General features: G+C 26.7%; 1 protein-coding gene across 3 annotated transcripts; it reads left to right on the top strand.

Annotated features, from left to right (window-relative positions):
* The first annotated feature begins 1,178 nt into the window (after nucleotides 1-1,178).
* On the top strand, nucleotides 1,179-2,949 carry LOC109815051 (thioredoxin-like 1-2, chloroplastic). 3 transcript variants are annotated; one of them, XM_020379636.3, is made up of 5 exons: nucleotides 1,179-1,417; nucleotides 1,530-1,744; nucleotides 1,841-2,023; nucleotides 2,128-2,292; nucleotides 2,409-2,949. In XM_020379636.3, exons 2-5 carry the CDS (start codon nucleotides 1,547-1,549, stop codon nucleotides 2,643-2,645), a joined length of 783 nt encoding a protein of 260 aa, XP_020235225.1. In that variant the 5' UTR covers nucleotides 1,179-1,417; nucleotides 1,530-1,546; the 3' UTR covers nucleotides 2,646-2,949. The 3 variants fall into 3 exon arrangements, with proteins under 3 accessions (XP_020235225.1, XP_082932854.1, XP_020235224.1); XM_083076728.1 differs by having other exon boundaries at nucleotides 1,180-1,417; nucleotides 1,502-1,744; XM_020379635.3 differs by having other exon boundaries at nucleotides 1,181-1,744.
* Nucleotides 2,950-16,335: the final 13,386 nt, after the last annotated feature.

The raw sequence follows: 16,335 nt of genomic DNA, 5'->3' as shown, positions 1-16,335 counted from the left end.
AATTATTATTTTTTCTTTGAATTAAAATTTTGTGTTTGTAGTCCCTGAAATTTCAAAAGAAAAAAATATATTTTTAGATAGTTTCTATATATATTCTTACGATCATCAAATTTGAAACTTACATTTTTTTTTCCACGAAAATATCAATTTTATTATCATTATTTTAGTCTTTCTACATAAATATTATTAATAAATCGATCTATCAAATAAAACTAACTTATTACCGAATCATTTGCATAAGTTTTTTTTATAGTATTTTTGTTAAATAAAATATCACATTAAATTAACTTATATTACACTGTAGTATTAATTTGTCACTATTAATTATATTATTAATGATCTTGAGAAATTATAATAATATTTTTTTAAAAATTATAAAAATTAAAAATAAATATAAATTTAAAATATTAAATAATAATTTTTATATGTTAAAAATTATAAACACAAATTTTAAATTTCAAACAACAAAAATATATACCTCAAATTTAAATTAACAGAGATGGCATCTTATTTAAATACGCAGCTAAATCAATCATAGTTGTAATGTCAAAGACCAACAACTTGTTTTCAATTAAATAAGACACTAAATATGTTTTGATGTTAATTGAAAACAATATATAAAAAAATTAATAAAAAATAATATACTAACTTTTTTTGATTTCCTTTCATTGAAAGAATACAAATGAAAATATAGCATACTCAATATATAAAAAAATATATAAACATATCACTTTATATTTATTGTACTTATTTTGTTTTGAAAGTTACGTTCATTAAACAAGTTTTAAAAATAAAATAAAATATATTTTTGTAATTATTTATTTATAAAAAAAATAAAAAAAAAAGAATCCTAAGCTGGAATTTGGATCTCTCCTGTTTTTTATTTTTGTTTTGTGCATTCAAATTCCAAAGTTAGCTTAGCCTAATCGCTTAACAACAATCAAATCAACACTTGTGTAATTTATCATTTATCATTTATTTAAGAGAGTCTCGCATGTGACATGACGTGTGACAACTCAACCAGCAGCAATGCAGGCACTGCTCAAGTTCGGTGTTAATTATCCTTAATAAATGCAAATGGTAACGTGGATGTGGATAATGTTTTCTTTTTCTGTAAAAAAATAGTTCACGAAATGAAAATGGATAAATGTTACCACTATATGATTATGATTATTAGTTTTCAGTTCATTACTTTTAGAATGAAAAGGACAAGATCACTCTTCAAAAGGCCCACCAACCAAGTTTCCATTTCTCAGTTATAAGTTTGGGAGCATCACCATTGCTCTCTCTCATGAGTCTCATCAAACCATTCACAAGAAAATAACACTTTTTGTCTTGCGCTTTTACCCTTTATCCGTTCAATCAATACCAGAAGACCCTTTTTGTTTCAAAGGTTTTAAACATTCTTGGCGTCTTGGTAAGGTGGAATTTTCGTTTGATTTTGATCCATAAGGTGAAAACAAGGATCATTGAAGACACCCTTTTCGTCTCATGATCTTAGGTTAACCACAAGATCCTTTTTTGTTCAGAGTTCAGACTAATAACCATGGCATGTTCCTTGAAGAGTGTTTCCTGTGTTCCTGAAATGAAAGGAGTTTTGGTGCCTTGTCCCTCAAAAACTAGCAAAGCAAAATCATGGGGTGGTTCTGTTTTGAGTAATGCTTTCATGGGTGAATCCATTACTCTTGATGAAAAAGCCTCAGGGTATTGCAGTTCAAAAACCTCCACCAATGTCCCTTTTCATGTAAGTTGAAGCTTTGGTTTTTTGATTATTTAATTTAGCCTTTTTGCTTCTTCTTTTTTCCTTTTGTAAATCTGGAACCTCTATGTTCTATCTCAGGCACAATCAACAATTTGTGTCAGCAAGGCTTTGAAGTGGTGGAAGAAGAGTCTGAAGCCTAACATGGTTGAGATCCATTCAGCACAAGAACTGGTCCAGTCATTGCTCAACGCTGGTGATTCATTGGTTGTGGTTCATTTCTTTTCACCTGGTTGTGGAGGTTGCAAGGCCCTTCATCCTAAGGTATGCTATGTCCTAATATGTTCCTAACACAAATCTTCATTTTGCATGTTTTTAATGTTTTGGGGGGGTTACAATATTTGACCAAGTTTGTTTCATGTGACCAGATCTGTCAAATAGCGGAATTGTACCCAAATGCAATATTTGTGAAAGTCAATTACGAGGAACTGAAAACCATGTGTCACGCTTTGCGAATTCACGTGCTACCCTTCTTCAGGTTCTATAGAGGCGCGGAGGGACGAGTTTGTAGCTTCAGCTGTACCAATGCAACTGTAAGAATCTGATTTTTGTTACGCTTCTACTGTGGTTATATATTTTTGTCTTTTCCAGAATTCTGATTTTATGAATATGGATATGGATATGATTATATGAATATGTTATGGCACAGATCAAGAAATTTAAGGATGCCTTGACAAAGCATGGGAATGAACGGTGTGGTTTTGGACCAGCAAAGGGTTTGGACGAATCCGAATTGAAAATTTTGGCTTCTGTTGGTGAAATATCAGTTAATTCTTCTCAGTTACCATGTCCCAAGCAAGGGAAATTTGAAGATTTGGTCACGGAGAGCCACGATTTTTCTGGGGTTTGGAACATGGCAAGTAATAATAGCAGGGTATTGATTTGATTTTTCAAACAAGAAAGTAGCCAAGTTTGGTGTTTGTTTATTTACAGAGGGAAGATTATAATGGAGTAAAGTGGCTCCATAGTCCATATCATTTAATATTTTATTATTTGTTTTTTTTTTTTTGCTGTAAATGTAAATTATAATTTTTGTTTTGTGGAGGGATTTGATGGGGGATTGTAACATTTCTTTTGTTGGATCTGTGGCCCAGCAATGTAGCAATTGTTGCTGGGATGATATCCTCTGCCCAGATTTTGTATTGTTCTCTATATCATTTTGAACATGGCATGGTTCATTGAATCTTTAATTTATGGTTGTTAATTAGAGTTTCTTCTACAAAAGAAATTCATTCTGTGACAGAAAAGAAGATTGATTCTTGTTCCAACACGTAAGTAAATTAAATTCAAAATTTAAAAATTCTCATATATGATAATTTAATAATAGTTTTTACGTATTTCATTTTCTTAATTCATAAATTTTTTTTAAAGACAAAATTGTAACGACTTATCCGTGATACTTCTTAGTAATGTTAATGCATTTGAAATATTAACGGTAGAAGAAAGTTCTAGATCATACTTATCCTTTATTTTCATAAAGAGCTTGTTTTAATGCAAGAAAAATCACACATTACATAGAATTTAAAGTAAATAATATTTTGAGTAAAACTAACAATATATTTTTTAATATATTTATTTTTATTAGTTTAGATCTAATTTAACTCTATAAAATTAATTTATAATATAAAAATTATTATTTTATTTATATATATTAATTTAATTATATCATTAATCGATGTGAAATTTTTAACGAGTATTATTCATGTTAGGTAAAAAGCATTTTAACCTTACAAATATAGTATGTAAGGTAGGACTTGGGATTTTTCTCTATTAAAACAATAAAATTAGGAAATATAGTCATTAAATAGGATGAGAGACCCACCAAATTTTATTTTCTTCAATAAATTTCATCTAATGAAAGAAAATGTTTAAAATAGGAAAAATTACATTCACCTCTCATGAGATTTGTTTAAATGACATACACATTTCCCTCTAATTTTTAAAAAGCAGTCACCTTACTACAAGAAAAATGGTTGAATTGTTATCTATTTAAAAATATGTTCTTTTTGGAGAATTTTTTATTCAAAATACCAGTCTTTTAATTGCTGAGACTTATTATATTTTCTTAAAGTAGTTTTTGAGTTTACTCATTTGTAATTCAAATTATGCAATAGAGTAATAATGAATGCAACAAGTTAAATAAACAAATAACGATATATATATATATATATATATATATATATATATATATATATATATATATATATATATAGATAGATAGATAGATAGATAGATAGATAAATAGAGATTGAACACAAGATTTATATTGATTCACCCTAATTGGACTATATCCCGTTCCTACACAATCTTGTGGGATTTTCATTAAAAACACAACCAACTATTGCTTAATAACTCAATCATCTACTAATACAAATCATTACTACACAACCATTTGTTGTATGTAGTAACTCAGCCATTTGTTGAGATTTTCTCACTCGACAGCCTGTTGAGAAAACAACCCCACACCCATCTTCTATGAGATTATACAACATCTGTTTTGATTTCTTTCTATTTCCCTACATTGTTGCACACTTAGTTTTGGGTAGGAAAAATGTTTACAATAATGGGTTTTTTGTGTTCTTGCAAATTGCTAAGACCATAGATACTTCTCATACATTGGAGCTTCCACTCAAGAGGTTTAACACTTATTTTCTATTACAAAACAGATATACAAATATGAAGTGGAAGTCTCTAAAAAATTCAGAGTATGAAGAAAGGAACGCAACTGATTATGCTTGTGTAGTTGATTTCTCTCTTTGATCTTTCTTGCTTCAAAATAAGACCTTTGTCTTCCCTTTATAGCCACTTAGAAAAAAAATTCGTTGTGGCTTGCTTATTTTTTAAGCTAGATGCTAACATTATTGTACTTTGCTTTTTCAGGTCTTGACAACATTTTACAAATGAGTTGCCTTCTAAGTAAGACTTCACTTTATGCCTTTTGAACAAGTTTACAATACAAGTCTTCTAATAAGCTATATTTTAATTGAAGCCTTTTGATAGTCGGCTTAAAGTGTCAGTCTTCTGAACCAGGTCTTTAAGACATTTCTCTTGAGAAGAAATGTTTAACTTGAATCTTTTTTATTAGAGGCATAAGATACTCATCTTCTTGCTTAGGATAGACATGTCTTTAGTGCTAATAGGAAATCCATCATAACTAGATTTTCTTCACAAGGATCTCTTGTGAATCTCTTTTACTATTCAAGGAATCATGAGCTCATATAGCCTTTTGATAAGACTTAAATATTGTTGAAACACTTAAACAAACTTATTAACACACAAATGAGAACTTTACTATTCTATAATTTTAAACTAAGAATTTGTTATTATTACAACTATAATTAGGTATGGTTCAACATCGTCTCTCTTAAAATAACGTCATCAATTAAAATGTGAGAAAGAGAAAAAATAAAAGCCAAAAAAATAAAAAGCTAATTCATATTATGCCAATTGTACAAGTTTTTAGCCTTCATTTTTGAATTACATATAATGATTTGTCTTCTTTATGAAAATTTTCATTGTTCTTCAATTTTGAAAATAATAATTTCAGAACCCATTCTTTGAAATTGTTCCTTGAAATTGGTATTTTTTAAATCACAATATAATATTTAAGATAAAATTTGGGAGTTAAAATTGAATAAGAGAAAAAGTTTCATTTAATCGTTGACACTTGCATTAATAATTTGTTCTCTTTTAACAATACTGATTGGTGTCATCTTATATAAGAAGTTTGTATGTGTCACTTGGATAAATAAATAAGAGATGTTAGTGTACACTTGAAAACTATAAGAAAATGTATGTCATTTAAAAAGACCTAAAAATAAGTCAATGTAATTTACTCTTTCAAATGAGAGTGTTATTTTAAAATGATATAAGTGTGTTGCTAACATTTTTCGGTAATTTATACATACTCTTATTTTTAAATCAACAAGATATTTTCGACCATAGAATGATATTTCTATTTACAATGAAACAATGATAGCCAAAAGAGTAGTAAAATAAATATATGTTGATTCTTGATTTAACTGGAGGAGTATGTAGTCTCGTAGAGTATGATTAAAGCAGAATTGTGAGCACTAAATAAAAGAACGAGTGTTGATCAAGAGTAGAGTGTGCCATGTTCATATGTCGACTTCTCCAAGTACCACCGCTGCGTGGATTCAATCACACGCAAGTTAATCTGCGTGCGAGCACCCATTGTTTGATTCATTAAATGCTAATAAAACCATTACTTTATTCTTCTCATATTTTGAGAGATTTTCCTAACTATAACACGTTTGATATTTTGACCATGCAAATCATATTTGTCATTTAACTATCTATGAGAGTATTTAACTATCTTTCGCAATACTTGTAATTTACTTATAATAAAAAATAACTAAATAGTTTTAATTTTATGAAAACACAAAGTTATGTAATCACAATGATGGAAAAGATTGAATATTGTCATTCAATAACAAGTCCCATATGATAAATTTGTTAAATTATATATATCTTAGTTTATGATTGATTGATAACATATTTTATACCTTTGTTGTATAGAAATTACATTTTTTTTTTAAATTCTAAAACATTATTATCTTATTAATGTTTTTTTTTAATTTTATTTATTAAAAAAGTTAGTACAAAAGATTAACATGTATTGTAATGGTATGTTATAATCTTTACACTCAATGATTTAATTACAAGCTGTGAAAAGACATACAAATCCCTATATAAGATTAATATACTATACTTATTGGATATACAAGTAATAATATATGCATGTTCAAAAATTTGTATCAACAACTGAGACATTATACAAGTGCACATATAAGTATGTACAATAATCCGAAAATTGTAATATATAACCCAAGGTTGTCGGTCAAGTAACAATTAACAACTTCCAGATTAGCTACTCTAGAGTAGCCTAAAAATAAGTATCGCCATCACCAGCATGTCCTCAAAAGAAACTGCAATGGTAATCTATCTTTGCTCTACTCTCATACAAAGTATGATCATCATAGTCCAATTGCTTGAAAACATGTAAGGGTAAGCTAGTATTTAGAAGAAATCAACATAATAAGTACAAAAATGGAGTTACTATGCTATCAACATACACAACTTAATATGTTTCCCTATAGCATATCTCACAACTTATCAACATAATACAACATGTTAGTCAATCAGGACAACACAACTATGTAACTCAACAAACTTCAACATAACTTGCGAATAACATAAACATTAACTCATACCAACATATTATTCAACTTGAACAACACAATAAGAAAATAGTATATGCATCACATGATTCAACACAACAACCACACATGCACAATGAATAAACTATATGCATCGTCACGTATTTCAACTAAGAGATCTCTTATAACATAAGTGAGTAATTTAAGTGACTTAATCCTACCAAACCAACAACTTAATCTTCTCAATCTAGCTAAATCAACAACCAATTGGAATATCAATCCCTAAAAACATGGTTCTTCAAATGTCACCACTTAAACTAGTTAGTCTAATATTCTTATCAGGGTAGAACAATTTGGGTGTGAGTCTACCACGATATTAGCTAGCATAACTAAATCATTTATGAGATTAACCCTCCAAATACTACACCTTTCTAGTACTTAATAAGCTAAACCCCTAACCTTATATCTTATTTTAATTTGGTTGCTTTATATACGTATACCTCAACGTTGCCCACATACGAGTCAATAGTGGTTTTTTGTAGTCGGTATACCTTAACCTTGCTCACATATTACATCAACTAAGGTTTTGGAGGAGATTCAACTATCCACTTCAAGGTCAACTTTTCAATAAGGGTTTTTAACAAACTAAGCTCTTGCAGCACCATAACACAATATCCTCATAATGGGATATGCAACTTTAAAAAAAGCTCTCCTCTAGTCCTAAGTCAATCAACTTGCCTAAATGTCCATAACATTCTCAACATCTCACCTTAACAATTCAACCTAAAATTCATATATATATAATCAATATACATAGAATAATATCACCAGTCAAGATATAACTTGCAACATATTCAACTAACTTACTCATATTCATCACTTAATCACTTCATAACAAGCATCAACAAGGAAGTCCACGTTCGAGACCATTCACTTGGAGCTTGGTGCCATTGAGACAAAGGTCTCCCTGCCTTTCCCACGCCCAACACCATTAAACTTACGCTCGATGTGGATGAGGTGAGGAACTCTTGGACGCTCATGCCTAGCATGGCAAAGTTCCACACTTGGCCCTATTTCAAATAGAGACGAGTCTCCCTCCTTGTGCTTGAAACCACTCCATTGGCACCTGGTTTTAGTTCAAGTAGAGCCAATTCTTTCACCTCATGCTCAGTGTCATTCAAACCATATTTGGCATCATTTCAACCTGAGATAATTCTCTCTTCTCATGCTCGACACCACTAATCTTGTGCCCGATGTTAGCAAGTTAGAGAACCAATGATTGAAACCACATTGATGTCATGAAGGTGTGTCCGATGTGATGGTGAATTCTGCACTTGTTGAATCACAAAATTGGCTCAAACCACTTGAAAATTAGAAAATTTCGACATGCAACACCAAATAGGTCATATATACATCTCATCTAACACCATTGTATCATAAAAAGTAACATGCAATCAACGTTTCTTTCAAATAAGCCAATCTTTCATCATACAATAAAACTACACAATTTAAAATATTCAAATCATCCATCTGAAATCATAGTACAACCATAAAAATTAATGGAATCCAACTTATACAACAACATACATCAACAAAAAATAGAGTTCTAACTTCCTTTACCTCAAAACCAAATTGAATGAGGAAAAAGGAAAAATAAATCCACTAAGGCAACTTTGTACTCTTGCACTAAGACTCTGATCTTCAGCTTTACAAGCTTAGATTACCACATTTCCACTCAACACAATTCCATGCAAGGATTCTATGATTGTTCTAAGAATATAGGATAAGAGAATAAACCTTTTAAATCTCCAAAGTTCTTAGCTCTAGCTTCTCTCTAAGACTCTTAAGAACTAAACTTATGAAGTTCAATTCTTAAAAAAAATCTTATATACTCCATCTCTTTAGAGTCAAATTGAACCTCTATCCAAAGAAACCCTCAACTACCTAAAAACTCATAAAGGAATCCCTTAATTATAGAGTTTCTTAATATTGAAACAACAATCAATGTAACAACATATATTTTAATAAAATTAACAATAATCACTAAAAACTACAATGTTATAATACTCCTCAACAACAGAAATTTTTGTCCTAAAAAATTGACTTACTTGAGAATAGGAATGGATATTGATCTTTGAATTGCTCCTTAACCTCCTAACTTGCCTCATAGGTAGATACATCCTATAAGACTTTTACCAAGTCGATGAATTTGTCCCTCAACTCCTTTAAATTGCGATCAATCACAACAATTGGCCTCTTATCATAGGTTAGGTTCCCTCTAACATGAACCTCATCCATCTCTACCACATGACTTAGATCATAGACATACTTCCTTAACTATAAGACATGGGACATATCATGCAAGTTGGAAAGAAATGGTGGCATCGCCAACTGATAAGCTATTAAACCTAATTGACGAAGGATATGGTAAGTTCCAATAAACCTAGGGGTCAATTTCTTGGATTTTACTACCTTTCTAACTCCAACAATGGGTGTCACATTTAGAAACAAATGTTCTCCTTCAACAAACTCTAGAAAATTTCTCCTCTTGCAAACATAAATTTCTCCTCTTGTCAAAATGGATTGGCCCGTTTTGACAGCTTTAACCAAAATGACAATGAAAATCAAAGTTCGATAAAAGGAACATGTGGGGTCCTATTCGTACCTCTTTCTAATTTTCGTCGTGGCACTGACGTGGAATGATCACTGAATCATGATACATTCCTAGAAACTACAAATATATTTAATTAAAAATATCTTTTATTTCAACAACTAAATAAAGAGAGAGCATATCATTGATTTAGTTTGATCTGAAAAATCAGAATGTGTGGACACAAAAACTTAGAGGACTTTTATTTTAAGGCAGAATAGTGTAATCTTAGGAATTGTATTTATAGAAATATCATGGTAAGAAAATTTAATTTTATGAATGAACATGATTGATTAAAATTTATTAATTTTTAAAAATAAAATTTACTTACTTAAAAATAAAAAGTGAAATTGATAGAAAAATCGATAAAGAATGAAGTGAGATTGACTTATTAATTAAAAGTAAAATTTATGAAAGTCCAATTGTTTAAATTAAAAAAAATGTTTTAAACATGTATTTTTTAAAAAACAATTCTTTAAAAATTAGATATAATTTTTTAAAAAAATAAAAAATTGTTTATTTTAAAAAATAAATAAACATATAAAAGTAAAAAAAAAAAACAGTTTATTTAAAAACATTTTTATAAAAAAAAAATTAAACAAACGAACTCAATGTAAATTTTATATTATCGGAAAATAACTTATATTTTATGAGAATGTAAGATACTTAGGGGGGTGTATTGGATTAGGATTTTAAAGGACTTTTTTAGTTGAAAAAAGTCTTGTGAATTTTAAAAGACTTTGCAAGATTTTCATGACTTTTAAGATTTTGTAGGATTCCACAAGATTTTCAATCAGGATTTTAATGGATTATGCAAGACTTTTAAGTTAGGATTTTAATGGATTCTGTGGGACTTTGTGAACTTTGCAGAATTTCATAAAATTTTGAAATAAGATAAGAATTCAAGATTTTTTTCATACATTCAAATTTAAAAAGAGTCAAATATAAAAATAATAAAAAAATAATAATGTATGGATAAATAATAATAATTTTTTGTAATATCATGTCGTTCTAAATAGAATTCACCCACATATCCATAGCTATACTAGTCCTCCAAACATTAGTATCTTTTCGCTCTTGCTCCTGTGTTTTAATAATAGGCTCAAAATTATGATTTTCATTAGCCAGTAATGTTGAAGATGAATGTTCGTCCATCACCTCAATTGGAAATTTATCATAATGACATTCTTTATGAAGAAAGTTATGTAGTCTCACACATGCTAAAAATTATTCTAAACAACATTTCAATTTTTTTTTCTAATTTGTGGTTTAAAATATTTTATTTATAATTTTATAAATGATTAAAAAAAATAGTGGGACAACTACCTTACTCTCTTATAACTAAATATGTCCCTTCATTTTATATCGGTACTAAAGTAGATATTTACCAACATCAATTGGGAGAAAAAAAATATCTGAAATTTGTTACAGGTACAAAATATATTTTTTTTAATTTTTAATTGCTTTCAATTATTCACTCGTTAGGAAATATTTTTAGTATTGAATTTTAAGATACTGCAATGTCTTATGTTAATTTTCTTTTTTAAAATATAAAAATCTTAATTTCATAATATAAAAATTAAAAAAATAAAATTGATAGTAAAAAAAAGAAATAAAATAATTGTTGAGTCATAAAAAGGGAATGATAACAATAAAAAATTTAAGAGAGGGAGAGAGATCACAATTTTTATGTTGAGAGAATTATTCTCCCAACTAAGATCCATTCTTATCTCATTCTATTTACAGAAACCCTAACTCAAATTCATCTTTTACACACACACACACACACACACACATATATATATATATATATATTGTTCTAATAAATCTAAATTGATTACAAGGTCTTGAAGATCTATAGTTGATTATAGAGATAATGATATCAATTTTAACTTTCACTTTTCCCTTTTCTTGATGCGTGTTATAAAAAAAATTACTACTTAAAAGTTAAAATTTCAAGTGTTTTCTGTGTTATACAACTGAGAAACAATCTCAATTAAATAGACCAAAATAGAGCAAGTCAATTAAAGAGAACGGGGAGAAAAATAGAGCAAGTTAATGACGCTATCATTTACGTATAGAAATTTCACCAAATAGGAGAATGAAATGAGAACAGTAATACAATATTATATATAAGTAGTAGTGTAGTATTATTAACAAGAGAAAAAAAATGGAAAAGACATGAGCATAGAAAAAAAAATAGATGAAAAATCCACTTGAAAATTCTTAAAGCACTTGAAAAGTCACTTCAAACAATCCTCTAAAATCTTATGTGTTTGGATGTGATTGTTTTATGAATTTAGTATTTATAGATACTACTAAAAAATCCATCAAATTCTCTCTAATACAACAATCCTTTAAAATTCTTATATTTTTGAATACTAATGATTATTTTTAAGTTGTAAAAAGTCTCAAATGAATACTAATAAATTTTAATGCTCTTTAAAAAATCTTAAAATTTTTTATTGAATACCACTGGATTGTTTTTAAGTGACATAAAGTCTTAATTGAATACCAATAAACTTTTTTACTCAAATTTTTTTTAAAATCTTATGAAATTCTAAATCAATAAACCCCCTTATATTTACTCCATCATTTTTAACAACTATATGATAAAATTTAAATTTCTCTGAAAGAAAAGTTATTACCAATATAATTCAGGTTTTGAATGTCTCTCTCAAAGGATTTGGATAAGACAACTTGGCGATCGTAAAGAACAGAGATATGTTCAATCGCAAGAGTTTTTGCAATGATTCGAGAGAGAAAGATAAAATAAAATTACAGTACAATTTATATTATTTTTAATTAAAACCATAATTAAATTTTCGTAATGAATGTCTATTAAATTATTAAAATAAATTTTATTAAAAAAATAACAAAAATATAATAGAAAAAAAGGACACTAATTTTGTGATGAAATACTGGAATCGGCTTCAGGATCACGCTTAATTTTTTTTCCGGATGAAGTAAAAAAAGATCTTAATAAATATTTAAATATTATTTTTTATTCTAGTTTTTAAAATTAAAAATGTAAATCTACATACAGTTAAACATACAATTAAATGAAAAATTGAGTAAATATATGTATATTAATATAAAATTATAAATTATCATCAGTGATTTTATGTAAAAAAAAAAGGTAATAATTGATATTATAAAAAAAGTTTACAATAAAGAAGTAGAAGATTTATAATTTAATTTTAAGATTTTAACGATTTAAAATAGATTATAATTTAAAAAATAAAATAAATAAAGATAAAAAAGAAAAATTATAAACTATCTTATTTATAATTTTACGTTAATATATATATATATAATTATATACTTAAAAAAAAGTAAAATAAGTTAATAATATATCATATATTTTTCTTTACATCTAATATTAATATATTACTTGTTTAACTTTCTAAAATTATTGATAGATTTTTTTGTTGGCAAGGTAAAAAATTGATTACTAATTAATTATGTATAATTATTTCATTTTTTAAATAAATTTTAATAATTTAATTATATAATTTTTTTATTTTATATAAACTAAATAATATTTTTTAATGTTCTTTGTTGAAATCCTAAACTTCCGTTTCTATCCATACCCAAAATCATCATCGATAAGTTTGGTTGTGAAATGTTAAAATAATATAAAATTAAAATTCGAATCTTCTGATGTCATTATAATTTTACAAATAAATAAATAAAGTAATTCTGTGATAATACTTATGATCTGTGTGATACCGCTTATTCTGAAGCACACGGTTTCGAGTAGACGCAACAGCCAATAAATGCTGAGTCAGAACCGAGTCCCCCGTTATCCTAATTTCATCGCATGGTCACTTTCACGACCTACAAATACGACAATTTTTCTTTGTCGCTATAAAATCATGAAACAATGCTTTGTCGGCTCCACATCTACTTTTATTTCTCTTTCCATTTTAAGGTTAGCATCTTCGGTTATTATTATCACATGATTTATTACATATTTTTTCTGCATATTGTTTTATTTTTTAAATATATTGACATTAGAAGTAACTAGATTCTGCATTAAAATCTTCAATGTGGTTTCTAATGTTTTTTTTTAGATAATTTAATTAGTTTTTAATTTTAAAAAATATTTAATATTAATTTTCATCTGATTTTATTAATGTTATTATCAATTTAGAAAAAAATGATAAAATTTAATTTCTTTAAAAGGAATTAAAGAACTTAAGTGATGCATATAAACATAATAGAACTAAATTAAATCTGAAAAATAAATAGAAGAATAAAAATATAACTTATAAAATAAGATAAAATAATTTTAATTATTAAGAATTGAACTAATATGCACAACATTAGATTCATCTTTATTGTTGTCAATGTAATTTTTATAAATAAAAATAATTCTAAATTTTTTATTCAATATTACTACTGAGATTATCATTTCATTATATACATATATTTTTTATATATTTCTAATTATTTAGTATTTATTTTATCTTTTTTTAATAATTTTTTTTTATCTTTTAAACTGTCTAGATAAAATTGAATATTCACTAGACTTCGAACAATATGACTGGAACCAATTCTTTCCGTTGGATATTAAAATCAATATGATGTTCTAGACTTTCATAACATTATGCAAATAAAGAAATATATACACAAGATCATCTTGCTTGATCCTCTTTCTTAATTGAAGTTTCAATTTTTTACTCCAATAAACAAAACCGGCATAAAACACGCGGTTATGCTTTTCATAACAAGATTAATGAAAATGTAAATTGAAAACAACAGGAAATAACATGTTCACAAGAGTTCTTAATTACCATTCAAGTTTGTCATAGGCTTTTAATTTCCAGATCACCTTAATAATTATAAAGGTACATTGATCCTATATTAGCTTTAAGACATTAGCCTCGAACTAGAAAAGTAAGTGAGCTTGAGAAATTACTGGTATAGTAAGCCTGTAAAGCTCATTAGGATAAGCTATATTATTAAATCAGACAAAGTAACAAGTAATAAAACTAAAAAAAATTCAGTAAAATAATAATAATAAAACATCTAAATTATAAGATTATAAGATAGGTAACTTCTCTGAGTAATAAGTATTTTTATGTGATTTTTGGACTTAGATGTAATGATTCCAGTGATATAAAATAAATAATATTATACAAACTCCATGTTTGAATTATTTCATATATGAAGGATCTTGATCTATTTCGATAAATTTTTTCATAAATATTTTTATGAGAAAAAAATAAAGAAAAAATAAGTTTTTTCTGGTCCACAAGCTAAAATTAATTTATATAAATTTTTTTAATAACTTTTTTTAAAAAAACATTTTTAATTTGTGTATAAACTAATTTTAAAATAATACTTTGGTTAAAAAAAATCATGTTCTAGATTAATTTTTAATTGTCAACTTTAAATTATGATATAAACCATATTCATAAAAGAAAAAAAGGGTCAGTTTTCACTTATAATTTTTTTTTTAAAATTTTGTTTTTTTTTTCCTCTCCTTAAAACACACGACAAGGATTTTATTCGACGTGCTTTGAGAATTCATAATCATAGCCAAAAGAGTACCACTAATCCAGGTTAGGATTATAATAAACATGAAGGACAAACTCACAAATTGAAGGATCAACTAATCTCTATTGGGATTAAAAGGTAATAGGTGAGAACTATTTGGGCTTGCCATTTCGTTGGACACTTGGGCCCATACCGAATATTTCCTATTCAATTTTCAAGTCCATAAATAGGCCTTGAATATGGGTTCCAAGTAGTCCGAAAGAGGGACGGGAAGCAAACCTAGCAATCATGAATGGACCAATCTTTATGATATACCCTAGCAATCATGAATGATTCAATCTTTTTTATACAACTTTTATGTTTATTTTCAAAAGTTATTTTCCGACCTATGATATAAACACAAACGGGTGTTTCACACACCAATGATTTTATCTTCTAAAAAAATTTGATGCTAAAAATATTAGTTGCTTGCATTTTGTTATTTGTTATTTTTAAAAAATAATATTTTAAAAAATAGTATTTTTCCAAAATAGTTTTTACATAAATTTTTTATACAATTATTTTTGTAAAGAGGTGTTAAACTAGCTTTTATTTAAGATAAAAACAAAATTTTAATATATTTAAATGTAATGCTATATTTATTTATTTAATATAATTAAAATTTCTTGGTTATTAAGTAATATTTATAAATATTTTTAAAAATATTTTAAAATTTCATAGTTTTTAGACATGAAAATTTTTTTGTCTAATGTGAAAAAAATTGATCATGAGTTTTAGCTTTTGTAAAACTTGATCAATTTATTAAAACTTTTAAGAAATTCGTATACAGTAAAAAATGGAATTCAACCAACAGAAAAATATCTATGAATAAAATAAAAATTATTAATAAAATAAAAATTATTAATTTTTACTAAGTATTACATCACTCAATAACTTTATATTAAATATGACTTTTATAATTTTTCAGATTATATATATAAAATTTTATATTAATCCAAAATATTTAATAGTTTATTTTTATAAAAAAAAATTGACATAATATATACATTTCAAAATATAATAAAATATGAACACTTTGATTATGGTGTGTTTGGATGAGGAATTTATATGGGGTAATTCATTTATTTGAAGAATTTCAAATTCTTTGAGGTGAAATGCTTTGTTTGGATGAGGAATTTACAAAGAATTTGAAATTCAATCATTTGTGAAATTTCTTAAAATAGTAGAGTTTCAAATTCTCC

The sequence above is a fragment of the Cajanus cajan genome, chromosome 6, assembly GCF_000230855.2.
Source record: "Cajanus cajan strain Asha chromosome 6, NIPB_CcT2T_4, whole genome shotgun sequence".
Classification (NCBI taxonomy): Eukaryota; Viridiplantae; Streptophyta; class Magnoliopsida; order Fabales; family Fabaceae; genus Cajanus; species Cajanus cajan.
Note: the sequence above shows the minus strand (reverse complement) of the source record. Positions and strands in the feature narration are given on the sequence as shown.